Here is a 22,547-nt window from a genome sequence, read left to right on the forward strand (position 1 = left end):
CGGAACTAGCTCTTGTAGACCAGGCTGGCCTCGAACTCCCAGAGATCAGCCTGCCTCTGCCTCCCGAGTGCTGGGATTAAAGGCGTGCGCCACCACCGCCCGGCAAGTCATGAGGTTTTGTCATAAGCACCATTACCTGTTTATTGAGCCATCTCAACAGCTCCGATACATCCTTTTTGATGTATTTTTATGTGTCTGCTCCCATATGTATGTATGCCACCAAATGCATGCAGTGCCTGTGCAGACCCGAAGAGTTGGAACCCCTGGCTGGCGTTACAGCTGAGTTGCCACGTAGCTTCTGGGAATCAAACCTGGGTCCTCTGCAATAGCAGCAAATGCTCTTAACCCAGGAGCCTTCTGTCCAGCCCTTTACTTCAGCCCACTTGTCCCCATCTCCTCTTGTGCCTTTTTTTTTTTGTACTAAGGTTGTCTCTGTAGGGCTTATCAGAGTTGTAGGAATGGAAGGATTTTATAAGTCTGATGGACAAGCTGACACTATTGAATGTTTACTAAGATTTCATTGTAACAGCCATTCTTCAGATAGCTGACATGTTTTCTTGGTCTAGACTAGAACTTTACTCTTAGATCACACTCATGCCACACCAGTTCTTCCTGAGTGCTGGATTCAACTGTTCCCTGTAGTAGGCCCTAGCGTCTACAAGGGTGTGTAGGCTGTCTCCTACATTCCATTCACATCTGTCATTCTCCAGGTCCTAATGGTCCTGTCTTCTGTATGGATGCTTTACCTCTGATAAGGTCCGGGCTGTCAAGTCATCCTCTTGCCTTAGTCTCTGGAATGCTGAGACTTCGGGAAGCTAAGAGTAGATGTCAACCTGGGCTAAAATGGACCAAAAGCCAAAATGTGGATTTCATTTACACCGTTGTGGTTACTGTAAATTCAATGGCATCTTGCTTGAACTGCCCACTCACCCAAGTTCTTTGCTAGTGTCCCGGGCACACCTTTCCATTAAGCCATTCTACCATGGACTCTCCTCTTGCACCTAGTTTTTAAAGTTCTATTCTGCCTGAGGCTGCGGGCTGGAAATACTGAGGCACCTTGAGAGGGGAAGGCAGAAGGAACAGAAGTGTGCAGGAGAGATGAAATGACTTCATTGGGACAGTGAGACAGGAGCACTGCTTCAAAGCAAGTGTCTCAAAAAAGGCGGAGCTAAGGGAAAGAGTAGAAAGCAAATAGGCCAGACAGAAGGGGTAGGACACAGACGTCACTAGGGTATAGGCCTCTCACAATGCAGATCTCTGCTGAACAACTACTTAGTTTGGCTTTGAAAACAGGGTTTCAGATATCCTAGGCTGGCCTTGAACTTGCTTTGTAGTTGAAAAGGATCATAAGCTCCTGTTTCTATCCCTACTTTCCCAGGGTGCTACCTTGTCCTGGTTGGTTCTTTCCTGGTGCTGGGGATCAGGCTGGAGCCTAGAACGTGCTCCAGAGCCATTCCCAGCTTCTAAACTGCCTTGAACTATTTATTATTCAGTTACTCCAAGACTTCTGTGGTTGTGACTTTGTGTCCCCAATAACCAACATCACATTCTATATAGGAACTTCAGAGAAAGCAAAGTCAGGCCTTGGTGAGTATCAGTGTGCCTCCAAATATCTGAAGCACTCTAGCACATTGGGGAGACTAACCCGACCGCTGTATCACTATTTGTGAACCTGGAGGTTGAAGGCAGCGGCAAGCCATTTTGGAGGACTCTATCCTTGCACTAAGATTCCAAAAGCTTGAATGTGTAGCTACTTCTGCTAAGTGTCAAAATGAAAATCTGGTGTGGAAGTAGATAATGTCTGAACCACATACTATTATTTGATACAGACTCCCAGATTCCGTTTGGACAAAAACAAAACCAAAACACATACACACACACAAAACCCCAAGATTAAAAGCACTGTTATAAATTCATTTATTAATCTTAAATATTTAGAACTCATACATTAAAACATTTAACATTTTATCACCAGTTACTTTTTTCTTTTTAGGAGAGGCTTCAACAATTGAAAGAGAACTACAGGTTAACGTTTCTGCTCTTAAATTCTTTGAGAAATTTTGAGCCCTATCATTTTGGCTGTCTTGGGATTTTTTGAAAAAGGGTCTTCGCCAGGTGGTGGTGGCGCACACCTTTAATCCCAGCACTTGGGAGGCAGAGGCAGGTGGATCTTTGTGAGTTCCAGGCCAGCCTGGTCTCCAAGAGCTAGTTCTAGGACAGGCTCCAAAGCTACAGAGGAAACCCTGTCTTGAAAAACCAAAGAGAAAAAAAGAAAAAGAAAAAAGAAAAAAAGGGTCTTGATATTGGAGCCCAAGCTGGTCTCCAATACAGAGATTTTGACCACACACATGGGCTTTCTGGAGTTCTCACTATGATTCTTAGTCGCCGTTCTGGACTGTTCCTAAAGCTACTACTTGTCAAAAGAAGCCGTGGAGTAGTCTTCGCATGTATGCCGATGCCAAGCAGAAAGTACAAATACTTAACTGTGACTAAACGGTAAAAACTAATTGGAAATGAACTGGTATTTCTTCAAGAAACAAAATGGTAAATTGGAGGCATAGCAAACAGCAAGGATTATCTGAAGATTGTCACAAATCCTTCAGGGCTAAATATAGTTCCTTAGTGTTAGATCAAATAAAAACAACTGGAAGTTTTAAGGAAATTATGTCTATTCCTGCATCTACAATGCTACATAATCCACTTAATTTTACATGAAGATATAAAAAATAAATATTGGCATGCATTTCTTGCTGACATTTTAAATTCCCACAAATAAATAATGAAATATTCTCTAGAAAACTTCCTACATTTTACATTGTACTGAGGGGCTTACAAATTGAGGTTTTTATAGCACCCTCAAGTTAAAAAAACAAAAACCAAAAAACTTACAAGAAGTCTAATTTTAATGCCCTTAAGTAGTGGAGAATGTTATAGAAAATTAATATACAAACCCAAACTGGAGTGCAAACACCTTTTCACTGCAGGTTTTAATCAGAAAGGTTTGTGAACAAATTCTTTTCCAAGGGCATGCTGGAAACGAGGGAGAACGAAGTGGCAGAAACTGGGTGTCCTTTTTCAGGCAACTTATCACATTTCAGTTTCCCAAAACATCCCTGGTTAAGACTCTGATTAAATTGATGCAGTGTTTATAAGAGTTCCTCAGGCTCCTCATTAAAGCTGAAGTCACACACCAGTGACAGGTGGTCTGAGGGGTAGCGAAAGGACGGGAGCCGGCTGGGCCCAATCTGTTCTTCTGTGAGTAGTTCCAGAGCAGAGGTGACACTCAGAGCGTGTCTGGAGTACCAGATGTAGTCCAGGGTGTGGCGACACTCCCCTGAGGTCCGGATCTTCCAGGTTGTGTATGGAGGCTCCGACTGTCCGTCGGGACTCAGCAGCTTGTAGGCGCTGTTGAGATTGAGGCTGGAGGAAGCGAAGTGTTTGTAGACCTCCTCAGTGGGCTCTGCATTGAAGTCCCCACAGACAATCAGGGGAATCTTGGCTCCCTGTGTGATGCCCTGCAGGTTCTGGAGAAGGTCACAGCCCTGAGCTGACCGGAACCGCTCCCAGCCTGTGCGTGCTTTTAAGTGGGTGACAGCAACACAGAATTGTCTGCCGGATTCCTTGCACTCTAGGGTCTGTGCAATGGCAACCTGATTGGTTTTTAGGGTCATGGCTGTCAGCCTAATATTGGTGCTGTTGATGAGCTTGAAACGGTTTTGGAGGAAAAACAGAGCACAGCCGTCTGGCCCGTTGTTGTGTTCAACATCAAGACATGGTGACCAGGGCTTGGGGAAAAATGTGCCTTGGTAGCCCAGTCTACTGAGGAGTGGTTGGAAGGTGTCAAAATAGTGGTCCACTTCTTGGAGGCACAATATATCTGGTTGGTAAGCCAAGAATTCCTCCAGAATAAGGCATTTCCTTTCTTCCCACTTGAGTGCTTCAACGGGGCACTGTACAAAGTTGTCTTTGCCTTCTCCAAGAGCTGAAAAAAAAAAAAAAAGCCAAGCATTTGTCAGCTACCACAGAACCACACCTGTTCGGTGAAAATGGGAGCCTGGTATAGTAATAGAGTACCCGGAAGGCATTTCCATGAGTTCGAGGCCACTGGGGGCTATGTTATTGAGCGCCAGCCCAGGTAGGGCTACATTCTGAGACAGTCTCGCAAAGGAACAAACCTACGAACGTAATAAAGCTCAGGAGCAGAGAGGCCTGCGGGTCTACATTTGCATGGAGGCTGGGCAGCTCTACGCTGTGTCAACCCACCTAGACAAAATAGCCTCATACCATCTGCTGAAACAGGCAGTGGTTTTTTTTCTATATATATACACCAAAACTATTTCATATAACTGTATTCATATAACTGATTAAGACCTTTGCCTTGGGGCTTAGAGAAACTGTTGTCCTGGGAATATAAAAGTGTGTCAACTTAAATAAACACTAGTTTTAACACTGCCTATAAGAAAGCCAAGGTAACTGATATAAATAGATACTATTCAGAATGAATGGGACAAATGAATAGCCTTTTCTCCCTGTGAATGATGGGCACATGATTGTACGTGTAGGCACCAGGGTTGGTGGGGTGGAAGTGGGTAGATATGAACAAGTATATGGCATGTGTATGAAATTGTCAAGAACAAATCAAAACTTTTAAAAGATTGATAAGTCAGATACATAAACACACGAAAATGTCTATTAGTTAGTGCTAAGGAATTGGCCAAATGGTATCGCTGGTTTTACTGTTTTGAGACAAGGCGTCACTCCACAGCCTAAGTGGCAGTCATCATGGCTCAGCCTTTTGACTGCTGGGATCACAAACCCTTGTGGACTGCCAAGGCTGGTCTCATTCCTGCTCTACACAGCCCATACTTACCCATTCAGTTTGTCCCCTGTAAATGCTGTCATGGTGCTATGGACCCAAGTTTCAGCAGCAGAAGGTCTGAGGTGCTGAAAACACACCCCCACCCTCCCCCATTTCGTCCCTTCATATAGCACACCGGGAATGCACAGGAGCAGAAAGGAGGCCTCAGCAGTCAGGCGCAGCAGCCCCAGGCATACCTTGCGCAAGGATGTTCCACTGCATGACTCTAATGGGAGGGTAGCTACTCAGGCAATCTGTCCTTATGCCCACAAAACACCTCTGGTACCGGGGTGGCCGAGTGTGCAAAACAGCCCTGCATTCCTCAAGAAGTTCCTTAGGATCAATGGGTTCCAGATGTTCTGGATCAGCTGACACCAAATACTCCGGGTGCTGAGCGGCTGCACTGCTGTTGAGTGTCTTGGAGAGAGCACTATAGAGTCTACCCGTGCCGTTTCCCATGGAACTCACTGCAGGAAGGAAGCAGACATACAGAAAGCTGTCAGCGTATACTGTGGATATTGGGGTTCCCATCAGGACAGGTAATTCAAGTATTGTGTTAACCAATCTCTTAACAAAACTAATAAACCTGTTTACCTAACCTCGGTGATCTCTTCTAGTTGTCTTTATACCCACCCATTCCTAACAAAGTTTTTTATTTGCTTTTTTTCTTTTTCTTTCTTTTCTTTTTTTTTTTTTTTAAACCTGTGTTTCTTTGTGTAGCCCCAGCTGTCTTGGAAACTCGGGGATCCACCTGCTCCTCCCTCTCAAGGGCTAGGATTAAAAGTGTAACCACCACACCTGGACCAAGTTTGGTTTTTGAAGGGTGCAATGTAGAAAGCTGTAGCCCTAGCTGCAGTGTCTGTACAGATCGCCCTGATTTCATGTTAAGTGTCCATCAGGGCCAGTTTCTTGGAGACTCCTGTGGTTAGCACCTGAACATGTACTCTTCAAAATATCCAGGGTGCAGTCTGGGAAATGGAGGAGGAGACGCCCAAGTTCTGCTCAGCTGGTTTCCATCTAAGCTTTCTTTTCCTGACTGCCTGCGTTTCCTAGACCCTAAAAACATAACACAGGCCCAGGGAGCAGCAGTGTCTGGAAAGACATGAGTGCTCACCAATGCTTAGGTTTCAATTTGGGGTGGGGTGGGGTATGTTTGGGGTGTGTGTGCGCGTGTATCTGCTGATCCGAATGCAGATTTGTCCCTCAGAGGCGCATGTATTTGAACACTTGGTTCCAGGCTGCTGGTGCTGTTTGGGAAGGTGGTTTTATAGCCATTCTGTTTCCTGTGTGAGGATGAAATGATCAGCCAGCTTCCAGCTCTTTCCTTGCTCTCCCTGCCATGTTGGGCTGTCCCTCTGGAACTGGAAGAAGATAAACCCCTTCTTCAGTTGCTTCCACCTGGGGATTCTATCACACAAATAGGGGTGTGGTGGGGAAGCAGACAGGTGAACAGGGCAGGCTAGATAGAGGTCAGGTGTCTTCAGCTTAACTTTTGGGACAGACTGGTCAAGGCATGACTAGACAACCATGCTTGGCTTCTATGTGGGTGTCAGGGACCTGATCTTGGATCCTCACACTTAGAGTAGGCAGCTTATTATCGCAGCCAGCCCCCCAGCCCCCTAACTTCACATTTAACAGAGTGTGACTCGTAGAAACAGATCTTTAACGAATTACCAGAGAAACTACAGCAACTAAAGCAGTTTGTTTTCTCGAAGAGCTGAAGATCCTATTTCTTTCTTATATTCCACACGTTGTCCTCTTAATTCTAATTTATTTGGGCATGTACTACTGTGTGCAGGTACTCGAGGAGGCCAGAAGAGGGCACTGGACTCCCTTGGAACTTGTTACAGAGATTTGTGAGCTGCCTGATATGGGTGCTGTGGCCTGAACTTGGGCCCTCTGTAACAGCAAATGCTCTTTATTGTTTTGTTTTTCGAGACAAGGTTTCTCTGTAGCTTTGGAGCTTAGCTCCTGTAGACCAGGCTGGGCTCGGACTCACAGATCTGCCTGCCTCTGCCTCCCGAGTGCTCTGCCACCACCGCCGGCCAGTATGTGCTTTTATTTGCTAAGCCAGTGTTTTTCAGCATCAGGAAGGGTGGGGACCACAGTCACAACTTGCTGTCACTTGAGTGGCAAAGTTTTCTTTATACAAATCTGACAGAATTGTTTGTGGCAATTCTCCTGCCTCATCCTTTCAATGGAATTAATACAGGCCATCTACTACCATGTAGGGCCCAGAATGACATTCACTGTCTTAGAACAGCCAACTTCTATCATGTGTTAATATTACTCAGATTTGAAACAATGCCTAGAATAGGCCTTTAAAGAGTGTTCTATAAGAAGCCAGGTAGTGGTGGGGCACACCTTCAATCCTAGCACTTGCGAGGCAGAGGCAGGTGGACCTGGCTATACAACACTCACTGCCTAGTGAGCCATCACAGTAACCACCATCAACCCCTGCCTCGCTTGTTCAAGAACACCCACATTCGCAATTGTCCACTGTGTACCAGACACAACTCGAGCCTCCCGTGCACACCAGTGAACAGACCCAAATCCTTGCTCAGGCAGCTATTTGTGGTGGGAAGACAACCACGTAGTTTGTACTTGGTGGAGAGTGCTATGGAGAGAAGCAGGGGAGCTGAGACACGGGCTGGGGGTGGCAAGGGGATTGCTTGTCTCTCTATGAGGTCAAGGATGGCCTCTACCGAAGGACAGTCTGGACAGGAGGCATGTCCGAACGCTGAGCAGAGTGTACGAGAAGGGTTACTAGTGGGGCAGATCAGAGTGAGTGGAGGTGAGGTAGAGTGGTGTAGGTCCTGCAGGTTCTCAAAGGGCCTTTTTCTGAGTCAAGAACTTCCTGGAGAAGTTCTTGATTTTGAGTTACTCTTCCAAAATACCTCACTGACTTAAGTATTAAAAATACACTATATTGCTGAGTGTGCAATCCTCCTCCCTTTCTTTGAGACAGGGTTTCTTTGTGTAGCCCTGGCTATCCTGGATCTAGCTCTGTAGATCCAGGCTGTCCTCGAACTCACACAGATTTGCCTGCCTCTCCCATTTGTCTCCCAAGTGTGTACTTCTTTTAAGCCCAGCACTCAGGAGGGGGCAGAGGCAGACAGATTTCTGGGTTTACTACTTTGGTGTATGCAGTCATGTAGTTATTATTTCCAGAACAGCCAGGGTTACACAGTGAGGCTACCTCAAAAACAACAGCAGCAACAACTGAAAGCCCCACTACATTGTGAGGCTTTATGGGCAGATAGATTAACACTGGGGGAAGGAGAAAAGACAGTGGTACACATACATACAGCCGTGTATACAGGCACACAATCCCAGTTACTTGGGAAGTTGAGTAGAAAGAAGATTCAGAATTTTAGGTTTGCCTGGCTACAAAGTGAGTTGAAGGTCGGTCAGCTTACTTAACTCAGTGAGAGCCTGTCTCAGTTGAGCTGCAGAGAGCTGGCTGGCCTGGCATGGAGAACTGCCCCTTGGGAAAAGACCGTTTAGAGTGCATGTGCAAGAGCCTGTACTCCAGCCCAGGACTACACGTGGGGGAAGTACGTGAATGGAATGAGCTGGAGGGGTGCGGGATTGTGAAAGCTAAAAATCTACAGAGGCAGGTCCAGGAGAAAACCATGGAGGAAATGATTCTTACAGACGTTAACACAGGCCCAGCGCCCAGTGCTCACAACTGAAGCAGAATGGAAGAGTGGAGCTGGACTTAGCAACACAGGGACCTTAGGTGACAACAGACACTTCTTTTGGTGTGAGGGGAGGAGGGAGAACATAAGACAAGAGAAGTTATTTTGAAATTTTTTTCCTAAAAAGGAGAAATATCCAAGTAGCATTTTGTTTTTGAGACAGAATGTTCGAGTGGGGCGCGAGAATAAACACTAGAGAAGTGTATTATTGCTGGCTTCTGGGCCACAGCTGAGGCAGCTTATAGAACCCCACTCTTTTCCAGGACACTGAAGACTGACAAAGTATGAAAACCAGTTACTCTAGCCGGGCGGTGGTGGCGCACGCCTTTAATCCTAGCACTTGGGAGGCAGAGGCAGGTGGATCTCCGTGAGTTTGAGGCCAGCCTGGTCTACATGAGCTAGCTCCAGGACAGGCTCCAGAGCTACAGCAAAACCCTGTCTTTGAAACTCCCCCCGCCTCCCCCTCAAAGAAAACCAGTTATTCGGATGTTCATTATGAATTATATTATTTCTATGTGTGGCTAACTATTCTGAAAAGCACCTTGATGGGGCTTACATAAATGTAAATTAAATATAGGCTTACTATACAGGCAGGACTTCACACCTCTAGGTATTTACTTAATTAAAACTAACGTCCATTTGAAAATACTTACTGTTAGCAACCATGATGCCCTTCAGTACGTGAACAGTTAAACAAGGGTAGAATGCATAGCATTGGGTAGAAAGAACATGAGCTAACCCTAGGAGGAATGGCTCTCACAGGCATCTCTAAGTGGAAGAAGCCAGGCTCGAGCCGCCAGACTGTGCATTTCCCCTGGGGGCCACAGGAAAGGAAAGAAGGCCAGAGTCTGCAGGAGTGGGGGCTGCTAGGGGCAGCACGGGGAACTCTGGAGAATGGTGTGTGTGCACATGGTTTGTGCTCTGGATGAGAATGGAACAAAGCTGTTTGAATACTAGCTTCTCAGTTGGTGGAAATGAAGTATAGCCTTGTGTGGAAGAGGTGTCATTGGGGGTGGGGCTTTGATGTTTGGGGAAAAAAAAATCCCAGTGTGCCCTGTCTGCCTTTACTTGATTGAGGTTTTGAATTCTCAGCTGTTCTGCCACCATGCCTTCGCTCCATGACCATGAATTCTAGCCCTTTGAAACTGTAAACCCAGTTAAGCACTTTTTTTTTTCTTTCATAAGTTGCTTTGGTCATGGTGTTCTAACATGGTCATAAAAAAGGAACCAAGAAAGACTACAGAGAAACACTGTCTGGAAAAGAAGGAAAAAAAAGAAGGAAGGGACCCAAGAAAGTTATACATACACAGGAGCAGCCATAAAGAACGAATCTGAACCTGTAAACCTAAATATTAACTGGAGGTTGGAGATGCCAGGAGTGTCTCAACAGAGGAATCTTCACTGTGGATGTTGTGATCTACACATCTTTGGAAAGCAATGATTCAACAGCAAAGTACAGGGATTAAACTAACCACACACTATGCTCTACTTGGTAAAGTCCGTTCTCAAAGGGCAGGGCCTAACAATACAGAAACCGCTGGCTTATGAATAAGCCATGGGTAGGTGGGTGGAAGCGGGGGTTCCTGGGAGAGGACACTCTAGAGAGACGAAGAGATGCTGTAATGTCAAGACAGCGACAGCAGTGGGCAGCCATGCCTCCCGTCTTACGATGCACACGTCCAGACATGGATGTTGAGTGTGTGTGTGTGTGTGTGTGTGTATAAACACACACTCCTGAGTGCTAGGACACAATGGCATATAGCACTCTGGCGCCCCCTATCTCGGTCTAATGTCATTCTCCAATCCAACCAACCTGGGATGTGTGGTGTGTGGTGTTGGAGACATGGCTCTTCAGTTAGGATCATTTGTTGCTCTTGGAAAGGACCTGAGTTCAGTTCCCAGCACCCATATGGTGGTTCACAACAGCAATTCCAGTTCCAGGGGATCTGATACCCTCTGCTCACCTCCATGGGCAGCAGGCATGCATGTGGTACACATCCCACATACAGGCAAAAAACTCATCTACTTTTTTGTTTTTGTTTTGCAACAGGGTTTCTCTGTAGCTTTGGAGAGTGTCCTAAAACTCGCTCTGTAGACCAGGCTGGCCTCGAATTCACAGAGATCTGCCTGCCTTTGCCGCCTAAGTGCTGAGATTAAAGGTGCATGCCATTACAGGCCGGCAAAATAAATCAATCCTAAAATAACATAAAAGCAATCAAATAACTGAGGCTGGAAAGAAGGTTCGGTACTAGTCGCCCGCCAGGCTGCTCTCTACTGCTTTTAACTCTAACTTCTGAAGTGATCTGACACTATCTTCTGGCCTCTTGGGCGTGGCATCCTGGTATCTCTACTACTGAGCTACACCCCACAGAATGCAGCAAAGAGCCAGCACGGAGGTTGATGGTATTGCTTTTATTTTAATTGAAAAGTACTCTGCCAATTTCTCCTTGGGCCATCTCTCGGTAAAATTATAATGGTCAAAAATGAACAACAGAGCCGGGCAGTGGTGGCGCACGCCTTTAATCCCAGCACTCGGGAGGCAGAGGCAGGCGGATCCCTGTGAGTTTGAGGCCAGCGTGTTATACAAGAGCTAGTTCCAGGACAGCCAGGACTGCTACATAGGGAAACCCTGTCTCGAAAAACCAAAAAAAGTGAACAGGTGAGTTTGACAGTTTACCTCAGCTCCTAAGTTGGCTTCCCGTGAACGGAAAATGCCGTCAACTAGCGCACTGGAGACCCAGCCTAACTTCCCGTTGCCATGGGTAACCCAACAGCACCATTCCTTACAACAAATAAGCATCTGACCACATCACACCTCACGCAGCACGTCTCTAGCCCTACACATTAACACAACGAATCACCCAGAACCACAGACTGATGACCCCCCCCAGCCTGGCTCACCATCACTGGGAGCTTCAGAAATACAACCCACTCTCAACCTAAAGCTCTTCACAGTGCTCTAAGCACGGCTGAGATCTACCAGCACACAAGAACTTGAAGGAATCCTGCCCTTTCTCCTACTGAAGGCCGGATTTCTCAACTAGCTGGCGGCGACCAATTTTACACAGATGTTTTCCTAACTGCTGTCTGTCAACAGGCAATTTACACTGCCATCTAGTTACTTTCCATGCTTCATCCTTATAAGTTCAGGATGATCATGAAGATAATATGACACAGATCTAAACCATTTTTGCCTAAACTTTACATTTTATTGGGGTGGCAGTGCAAGGTGGGTGGAATTCAAGATTGCCTTTTTGCACCGTCTAGTTATTCCTCAGACAGTGTGGTACTCCTAGCAGTGAACCCCATTTTGTATTCCTGAATATGAGTTCAAAGACAACTTTGGCTGTCTCAAAACAATCAAAGATACACAGAGAATAAAGGGAATTTTGTTGTCTGAAATAGAGTCTTGGGGTCTCTAGTAGCCCAGGTTGGTTTCAAACTGGTTTTTAAGAGAATTTTGCCCGAATTCCTAACACTCCTGCCTCCACCTCCAAGTGCTGGGACTATCCTGCTAAGGGGACGTAATTAAGTTTGGCACTGGGCACAAACTTAGTACAGACATTGGAGGCAGGTGTTGGTGGCGCACGCCTTTAATCCCAGGCAGAGGTAGGTGGATCTCTGTGTGTTCAAAGCCAGCCTGGTCTATAGAGCTAGTTCCAGGACCGGCTCCAAAGCTACAGAAAAACCCTGTCTCGAAAAACCAATATATAAGTAAGTACAGACTTTGGTCCTAGCACTTGAGGCAGAGGTAAGATCGCTTGAGTCCAAAGCCAACCTGGTTTATGTTGTTCCAGGGCAGCCAGGGTTACAGACCTAGAGCCAGTCAAACATACCACCACCGCATTAAACAAGACATATGTGTATATACACACACACACACACACACACACACACACACACACACACACACACACACACACACACACATTGGTTTTCAAGACAGAGCTTTGGTGAGTTTGGTGGAACTCACTCTGTAGACCAGGCCAGCCTTGAACTCACAGAGATCCGCCTGCCTCTGCCTCCCAAGTGCAGGGTTAAAGGCATGTGCCACCACTGTCCGGCGAGAGGACAATATATCTGCCTTTATCTGGTGCTTCCTCTTCAGAGACACAGATTGTACCCAAGACTTTGCATATGCTAGGCAAGTGTGTGACTGAGCTTAACAGCTCCCAGCTGTGCGGGACAGGATGGTGATTTAAACAGACAGCTTTTCCTTTCTAACTAGGTCTCCGGGGGCAACCTCATTAGCCGAGACCTAAACTGAAGACTGGTTCTACCCAAGTCCTAAGAGCAAATCACCAGAAGACACCTCGCCATGCTATAGTTATCCAGCAACTACTGTTTGTGCCAAGCTGTCCAGTCAGCAGATACTGTCCTCAGTTTGAGGTTAGTATCTCCAGCACGACCCAACTAAAAAGACTAGAAGGTAAAGAGTAAGCAAAATCCAGGATTGTTTTAGGCACACACCTAGGGGTATTTGGAAGCTGATCAACCTTGGGTCCAAGAAAACCTGGAACAATGAAACAGACAACACTATAAATGACAAGTACCAGCAGCCCAATGCTGCCATCTGCTGGCCATGTACTGCACTACTTCAAAAGGTTGAAAAGACTAATTTGGCAGCTAATTTTCTCATTAGGCTTATTACAGTAGGTTCCAGAATAGATATGGAAGATTTCAGGGCAAGTAGGTGAAAGCTCACGAAAAATATCCTCCTGTACTGCATATGTTTTTAAGAAATCCAATAATCAAGCGCCCATTTCTAGGTCTATGCCCAGACATTACTGGCTTTGCTGTTTGTTATATTTAAGACACGGTTTCTCTGTGTAACCCTGGCTGTCCTGGAACTCAGGAGACCAGGCTGGCCTTGAACTCAGAGATCTGACTGTCTCTGACTCCCGGGATTATCATGACTGGATTGGAATTAAACCAATGACTGGATCCTACCAGATTTTTTAAACTTTAGTTGTCCTTGGACATTTGAACCATTTTTCCTTTGACAACCCAAGTGCTATAAAGTATACCACCGTGGTACAGCTAGCTAGCACAAGGGCAAGGGCAGCACACAGCACAGTGCTTTAGAGAACGTTAATAGCGCTGGGGATGTATGGTGGTAGAGCATATATACAGTATGGCAAAATAAAAAATTAAGTTTTAATTAAAAAAGGAATGATGTTGGGAAGTGATAAATTGCTTACACAGGATGAGCAAGACTCAGAGTTCAGTCTCTAGCACTATGCTTAAATAAATCAGGTCTGGCTCTGTAAGACTGAATAGATGTATCTTGCACATTGCTTTAACGTTAGCAATTCTCCAGTTTAATGAAATACACTCTTGGGACTTAAAGTGCAGGCTGTTAGAAGTGCAGATTGCCTGTGTTCCCACCACGCCTCCCAGCAATCTGGTCGCTCACCGCTCACCATTCCAGAGGTGCCTACTGATGTCAGTCACAGTGCAGTCTGGGCCCTGGAGCAAGTTACCTGCTGCACCTTGGACTGTGAGTGTCAGCATTTCCAACCGTGCTGGCTCCTGCAGGGAGGGACAGGCACACAAAGCAGCCTATGTTTGGTGCCAGGAGTCATCGGAGGTCAAGTTTTGCCTCCTCCCTCGGTCGACGTCACTGCCGTTAAGGCACACGCGCTGGTACAGCACACAGTGTACAAAGTGTCGTGACCTGAGTGGCATTTCCAGAGATATCCAGTGAAGGTCATAACTCTCTATCTAATGTGTCTAAAAATACACGCACCTAGACACAGTGCCACAATCCGAGAACAGCAGGCAGAAAGGCAGAGCAGATGAGGAAGCCAAAGCATGTTCCAGAAAAGGGCTGAGCTGTCTCGTCACTCATAAGAAATCCTTTAACACTGGGGCATACTCTCTGGTGACATCCCATCCCTAGCATTAATAGGGAAGCTGCTCTAAAGAACGCCCTGCCTTCACGGCTGGGAAAGCGGACAGCTGAGTTCTCTACAACAGGGTCCACAACTGCGGTCCAGATCTGCGGCTGCCCTGGCGCTGTGCTGCTGCTAATCTATGAAATCACTTCTACAGCGATAAGCAGCTGGGAAAAACGGGCAGTAATATACCATGACATGTGAAGCTCTGGGGAGTTCAAGGTTGGGCTGGTCTATCGAGTAAGCCTCAGGCCTGACAGTACTACATAGGAAGACTCTGTCTTGTCTGTTTTATTCATCTCCTGCTTCACTCCCCCAGCCCCAGAGTTCACATCTACACAATAAAATCAGCCAAGTTTTCTGTCACTTAAGAAACAAGAAGAAACATTTTCACTACAGAAATGCCCAGGGCCTTCTGGGGGTGGCAGCATGTGGCCGGAAGCACTGGGGACGTTAAGCTAGATGACAAGAGGTTTGAACCCGATCTTTAGTACATATCGAGTGGGAAGGCAGTCTAAGCCACACAAGTGAATTTCACTTGGCTATTCAATGAGACATGTCACAAACAGTAAGACACAAGTAAAGCAAAACTGTAAATTATTTTTTAAAATGGAAATTTGTTATCTGGCACACCACAAATAACTCACAAGGCCTGCTGGTTCTAGATCAAGGTAGCAATATAAACACACACACACACACATACAAAATGATCCTTTTGTAAACAAATTTATTTATTATGTATACCGTGTTCTGTCTACATGAATGCCTGCAGGACAGAAGAGGGCACCAGATCTCATTATAGATGGTTGTGAACCAGCATGTGGGTGCTGGGAATTGAACTCAGGACCTCTGGAAGAGCAGTCAGTGCACTTAAATACAGAGCCATCTCCCCAGCTCCCCCACCACCACTTTCTACCCTTCTTTTTAAGAATAAAGCACCTACTGGGCAGTGGTGGCTCACGCCTTTAATCCCAGCACTCGGGAGGCAGAGGCAGGTGGATCTCTGTGAGTTCGAGGCCAGCCTGGTCTATAGAGTGAGTTCCAGGACTGGCTCCATAGCTACTGAGAAACCCTGTCTCAAAAAACCAAAGAATAAAGTACCTACATTCCAAAACCCTTAGGACTGGAGAGATGTCTCTGTGATGAAGAGTGCTAACTGAGCTTGCAGATGACCCGGGTCTGGATCCTAGCACAGGGACACACAAGATTCTGTAACTGTAGCCCTTGCAGATGAGACCCTCTTCTGACTTTCCAGGGCATACATGTGTCTTGTCACACATACATATATTCAGGCAAACCATTCATACACATAAACAGATCTAAGAAAATTAAAAGGATCAATCAATATCAGAAGCCAAATTCTTGGGACCCATATAGTGCTGTTCACAAACGCCTGTAACTCCAGCTCAATGGGACCCAATGTCCTCCTATGACCGCCTCAGGAATCTACACGCGTGTACAGACACATACACATGAGCAAACAAACCCTATATCTAAGAGAGAGATTTGCACTTGTCTCAGCCTGCCCTTCTTTCTCATAGATACAAGGTTTTTGCTTGTAAGACAGAATCAGCTAAAGCTCTAAAGAAAAGCGGGTGCTATTATTATCTTAGGTCTTGCAAGCATGCCTGTCCTGTCCTCAAAGTGAAAGCACACTTGATCAGAAGCAATCCAGGAACAACATCCAGGGCATATTTGTTTAGATTTCCCCCTGATTTGTGTTGCTGCTGTTTGGAGAGAGGACCTTATTATGCAGACTAGGCAAGCCTCAAACACATCTTCTGGCCTCAGCATCTTGAGGTCTGGTCCACAAGCTCACTTTTCAAGGGTATTTCTGAGCAGGGAGATGAAGGGTTATGACGGAGAACAAAGAAGGAAGGCAGCTTCCCTTACCTTTGGCATACAGATTGGTCTCCACTGGCTTTCTCATTCTACAGAGAGGCATAACTGCCACTTTCCAGATCCCCTTCCCACTTAGAGCCATGCAAACTGGGAAGGTAGTTCAGTGGCGGTGTTCACCTAGCGTGCAAGAGGCACAGGATTCAATGTCCAGCACTGGATTAAAAAGAGTTGTAGGAAAGGGAGACACAGGAAGACTGAGAAACAATGCTCTAGGACTAAGGGACTTTCCAGAATCGTCATCCTAACCCTTTTTGCTGTTCTAAGGACCGAAGGAAGAGCTGTACCAATGAGTAACATTCTCTGGCTTTAGAGATAGGATCTTACACTTCCCAGGCCGGCCTTACACTGGCTATATAGTGAGAATACTGATCCTTCTTCCACGGATGGCTCACACTACTCAAATTCTCAAGACACAGTAAAAGTGAAGTGACTTTAAGCCAGACGGTGATGGCGCACGCCTTTAATCCCAGCACTCGGGAGGCAGAGGCAGGCGGATCTCTGTGAGTTTGAGGCCAGCCTGGTCTACAAGAGCTAGTTCCAGGACAGGCTACAGAGAGGAACCCTTCTCAAAAAAAGGGGGGGAGGGGGAGAAGTTTCCCGTTTTCTACAAACCCTACCATCTCATACCAATCTCTAATGTTTAAAGGTGTAATAACTGCATCAATATGTTAATTTTTTAGGGTCTGATAGAATATTCATGTGTATTACAGTGGTATTCATATGCTGTGCCTGTAAACTTTATTTCCAAAAGCTTAAGGCCCAAATACAACCTTCTCTGGAAAAAAAACGGCATCAATAAGAGTGTTACTCAAGGCCATTAGTTAGTTAGTCTTCTTTCTACAGGAAGACCCTAGTATAGAACCTAACAAATCTAAAGGCTAGGGATGTAGCTCAGTGCCTCAGAATTGTCTGCCATGTGTAAGGGAGGCTCCCAAGTCAACCCTCAGCATGGCAAAAACCAACAAAACACAACAAAGACAACCGGGATAAAACACCTTAGCTTACCAAATGGTTTTACCTGGGCTAAACACCCAGGTGGATCATTCAAGTTTCAAGTATTTCCTGAAGTACAATGACCATGATTTAAGAGGCTACGGAAGCCCTGTGAGTTCTGAGTCAGAGGTAACCTTTAACATGCGGCTGTCAATCTCCCTTCTTCCTCCTCTTTCCAAAACACTAGGACAGTTCTCTTTCAGGCAAAGCCCGTTCTTTCAGATCGTCTCCATGTGCCTTACACTTCTAAGTAGCAGCTGGGGTTGAAGGCAAGGCTCAGCAGTTAAGAGTACCTTGCTGCTCTTCCCCAGGGCCTATATAGTGGCTTATAACCACCCAGTAACTCCAATTCCAGGGAATTCAGGATCTTCTGACCTCCTCAGGCGCCCATGTACGTGGTGCACTGACATAAATGGAAACTAAATACCCACGAACAAAATAAGATTAGAGAGAAAAAAAGGAGTCCCTTGGAAAAGCATGGTAAAGCTCAGAAAATGGCCCCAACCCCGCGGAAGCACGGGAGACACTTGCTGAACAGAATTCATCAGGTGTCTTTTGAGGAAATCAAAACTGTGCAGTTGACACTAAAAGTGCATTTCCTGAAGTGCTCTCCCTGTCCCTCCACCACCCCATCTCCAGTGGACAGGCTCTTCTTCCACGGCTTCAAAGCTCTCCCCCAACAAATCCGGCAGCAATGACTGTTCAAGTCCTGCTGGAACAGCATGTGGACCAGTAGGTATCCTGTTCTACCGTTTGTAGATACAGTGCTGATTATCAGCTGATGTGTTAATCTCTTCTAGATGACCTCTGGCATGAAGACACAGCCAGCAAGGTCAAAGGATTTGCAAATGTCCATGCATTGATTTTGATTCTAGAGCCATGGTTATTAACACACCCCGCTTCCCCGGTCCTGGCCTGTATTTAAACTTACCACTGAACACTACAGGGAAACGCTACCTCAGTTCTCCACAAGAAAAGCATTTATTCTGTAGAAGTCTGATAAATTACAAGCTTTCCTGTTCCTTCTTTCTCATAAACAGCTTCCTCACATAGCTTAGGGGCCTACTAAATAAAGCTGCTTCTCAACTGAGCTGGTATTTACCTCTAAAACTGAACTAAAGAAAAAAAAAGTCTTCCAGCGGTGGACTCTTCATGAACCAACGAGGAGGGAGAGACAGGAGAACAGCATTTCCAAGCCCACAGGTGACTATGGCATAGTTACTGTGGCAACTGCTGCCTCATTGAGGGATGCTGTCTTTGCTTTAGAGAGGAAAGCGACAGGGCTGCTAAGATCACCCCCCAAGGTTCCCTTTTAAGCCCATGCAATACAGTATGTGGGAACTCAAAGGGGCTGTGCTCGTTCCCTAAGTACATCCAATGGAAGAATGCAAGTGAGACATGAATGTGTTGGGGGACTTGTTTGGGTCACTTAGGGACAACCTGCTTGCTTGGCCTAGTGGCCCATGTCTGTAAAGGAATAATAATGTGAAAATTGAGGTTATCTGTGGCCACAAAGAAAGTTTAAGATCAGCCTAGACAACATGAGACCCTTTCTCAAAAAGAAAAAATAATCTACTTAACACAAGCAAGGATCTAGGCCTAACCCTAAGAGAGAAAAGCGAAGGTGGAGGAGCTGGAGACAGCTCAGCAGTCAGAGTCCTGCAGCTCTTCCAGGATTCTCTGAGATCAGGTGGTCGCAGAACCATCCCTAGCTCCAGCCCCAGGATATGATGCCCTCTTCTGGTCTCCTCAGGTACTCCACACGTGTGGCATAAAAAACACACGAAAGCCGGGCGGTGGTGGCGCACACCTTTAATCCCAGCACTTGGGAGGCAGAGGCAGGCGGATCTCTGTGAGTTCGAGACCAGCCTGGTCTACAAGAGCTAGTTCCAGGAGAGGCTCCAAAACCACAGAGAAACCCTGTCTCGAAAAACCAAAAAAAAAAAAAGAGCTAGTTCCAGGAGAGGCTCCAAAGCCCCAGAGAAACCCTGTCTCGAAAAAAACAAAACAAAACAAAACCAAACCTTTGTGAAAACCCCCTCCCTTAAGGAGAAGTGAGAAGAAGCACACACAGTTCTGGAACTCATTACTGGCAGCCCAGGCTAGCCTTGAATTAAAAGACTACTCCTAGCCAAGCAGCACAAGACTTGAATGCAGAGTTCCAAGAAAGTAAAGGCTATATACATTAAGACGTTGTCTCAAAGAAGAAAAAAAAAAAAGCATAAAAAACCTCACCAATCTGCTTAAATCTCACTAGTCTGAAAATTACTCTTTGTTATATATGTGTGCAGGCACATGTAGATGCCAGAGGACACCTTGGAGGAGGAATTAGTCCTCTTCTACCACGGGGGTCCCTGGAACTGAACTTAGGTCTTCAGACTTGGTAGCAAGCATCTTTACCATCTGAACCATCTCCTTGGCCCCAAATCTCACCTCTTAATGGAAATAAAGGTCTTTTGAATAGCCTAAAGCCAAGAATATTCAATATTATATATTACAGAATCTTCTCCATTAAAGCACCTGTGGCAGGTATAGTGTGCAAAGATCTTGACTGAAGGCGCAATAACTCAACGTCTCCCCCTAACAGCTGAAGGGAGAACTACAAGAAACAGAAAAGCTTGGTCTACAAGAGCTAGTTCCAGGACAGGAACCAAAAGCTACAGAGAAACCCTGTCTCGAAAATAAAAAAATAAAAAAATAAAATAAATAGTAAATAAAAAAAATAATAAAAAATAAAAAGAAAAGAAAAGAAAAAAGAAACAGGAAAGCTGCCCACCTCCTGTACTGTCTAAAATAGTGTAAGTACAGGGCAATCCCACAAGTTCCTTCTTTGTTGCCAGAGACTGAATTTAGGGCTTGGTGCGTGCTAAAGTCTATCACTTCCCCACCCTATGGATAAAAACTCATAAAACCAAGGGGTTTCTCCTCCCCTTCCCCAACTGTGCCAGCCCCAGGGTTTCTCAGTGTGGCCCTGGCAGTCCTGAAACTCTGTTGACCAGGCTGTCTTCAAAAGAGACAGCCACCTGCCTCTGGACATGCATAAGCCATCTTGTGAAGCCCGACACTGCAAATACCCCGCCTCCATTACCCAGTTCTTCTGCATCTGTATCACAAGCTACCTGTGTTCACTGATGTGCTTAATGACGTTTCTGAAGGGGGGGGGGTTAAAATTTGAGCTGGTACCAGACAACTTTCCCACCCTCAAACCTAACAATGTTCCTCTTGAAAACAACCAACAGAAAAACAACCAGATCCAGTTATTGGTGATACGCATCCTAACAGTTAGTTTATAACGTGCCAAATTTCTACAGACCTGGAGGTGGGGGGGGGCATGGCTCTGGATTCTCAAAAGTTCACCATGTCTAAAGCAGCTTAACATTCTAATTTTTACTTTTGTATCAAGGTGGGAGGGCACTCCAAATCTTGATCCTCCTGTTTTTGCCTCCTGAGTGCTGGGATTACAGGTGTACGCCACCACACCCATTTAACACTTTAATTTTTTTTAAAAAAAAAGCACTCAAAATGTCTGCCAAAAATGTGATTATGGTTTAAGGTTTTGGCTTCAACCAGCTGGGTGGTGGTGGCGGCCCTCCTCTGATCCCATAGCTAGGGAGGTAGAGGTTCGAGCCCAGCCTGTGGTGTACATAATTCAGTTCAAGGAAGGAGTCAGAGTCACATGTCGAGAACCTGTCTTGTAGAAACAAGAAAGCTTCAATGAACCTATACTTCCTAGTGTGCAATCTGTCCTTTAACTAATCCAAAACTCCACCAAAATGAACCCTAGTAAAATAAGGATGTTCATACAGATGTGTTAGATGTTCATACAGATGTGTTAGATGGCAATAACCTAATTTGAGGTAACAAGCAAATTACACTTTCTAGAAAAGTATTACGGAGCAATTGCTAGCTTTGAAGGAGAGACTACATGAAATAATTGCTTTGATTTGAGGGAGAAACTATTAATTTAAAAACCATACTTAATTTGTGTGTCGTTTATAGCCGCAGCAATCTGCCCTTAGGCAGAAAGAGGACTCTCAGAACACAAGGGTGATGTATAGAACTGGCGTTTGGTGAAAGGCTGATTTACAATTTCTTCACCCAGGGATTTAAGAGTGGAAGCCCCCAACCCACCCCCTCACCCCTACCCCCGCCAAAAAAAGAAAACCGTAAAGAGTCAACACGTGCTGGTACTAACGCGGATTAAGGGAAGATTCGGAGCCCGTAGGCCCTCAAACCCACGATCAAGCATCATTTTCAGCCCCCCCCCCCAAAAGATGCTCATAAGCAGTCTGGGCAAGCGAAGCGTAAATGCCCTGCATCCGGGGGTAAAACGAAGCAAAAGATGCGAGCATCTGGCGGTGACTGTGGCCTCCGGAGCTTCAGGTAGATGAGACACAAATACCGAAGCCGGCTCCCTGAGCGGCGCCCCGCTTTCTCCCCGCCGCGACCAGACGCGGGGGACCGGCACCGCGGCCGCCCATTCATTCGGCGCTCTCACTCACCTGTCCGGGGACGCGACCTAGCGGCGCCCGAGGCCGCCGCCTGCAGTCGCGGGGACGCGGGCCGGGGTCCGAGCACCGGCGGGGCGAGCGTGCGACGCGGGCCGGGCGCGAGCGAGCGGCGCAGGCCGGGGGCGTCCCTGAGCAGCAGGGCCGAGCAGAGCCGCCGCGGGCTCTGATACATGCCGGGCGCCGCCGCCTCCTCCGCCGCACTGACGAGCCGGGCCGAGCGCTCCTTCCTCCTCGTGCCTCGGCGCGGACCGGGCGAGCAGAGATCCGGGAGGCAGACGCGGCGACGGCGACAGATCACTGGGGCGCGCGGGCGGAGAGCCGAGGAGCAGCCGGCGAGCGGCGGCGGGTCGGACGCTACCACGCGGTGGCCGGGGGGGGGGATCCGCGCGCACTGCCCGGGCGCAGTCTGCTCCTGCCGGGGATGGACCCGCTGGGACCAGGGAGAGACACGGAGAGGGAGACACCGGCTCGGCCACGGGGTGGAGAATGCGGGACGGTGGAGGTCGCGGGAATTTATTAGAGAGGCGTTCCGGGAGCCGGCGCCTCCTCCTGCCGGCTGCAATGGGAGGATCCACAGGCAGGGAATCCCGGGTTGGCTCCTGGGTGTGTGCGAGCGCGTGGTCTGTGAGGACGTCTGACCAAGGCGGTCGACTCCGAAGCAGGGATGCAAATGTGTCACCGTAGA

The 22,547-nt window shown here is 46.8% G+C and overlaps 1 protein-coding gene across 1 annotated transcript; it reads right to left on the reverse strand.

Moving 5' to 3' along the window:
• Positions 1–1,900: 1,900 nt before the first annotated feature.
• On the reverse strand, positions 1,901–22,317 carry Noct (nocturnin). The gene is made up of 3 exons (XM_057757019.1): positions 21,854–22,317; positions 5,056–5,325; positions 1,901–3,982 (listed from the first exon to the last, which is right to left on the reverse strand). The coding sequence occupies exons 1-3, from the start codon at positions 22,032–22,034 to the stop codon at positions 3,147–3,149; spliced, it is 1,287 nt and encodes a 428-aa protein (XP_057613002.1). The 5' UTR covers positions 22,035–22,317; the 3' UTR covers positions 1,901–3,146.
• Between the last annotated feature and the right edge of the window lie 230 nt (positions 22,318–22,547).

The sequence above is a fragment of the Chionomys nivalis genome, chromosome 24 (assembly GCF_950005125.1).
Source record: "Chionomys nivalis chromosome 24, mChiNiv1.1, whole genome shotgun sequence".
In the NCBI taxonomy this organism is placed as follows: Eukaryota; Metazoa; Chordata; class Mammalia; order Rodentia; family Cricetidae; genus Chionomys; species Chionomys nivalis.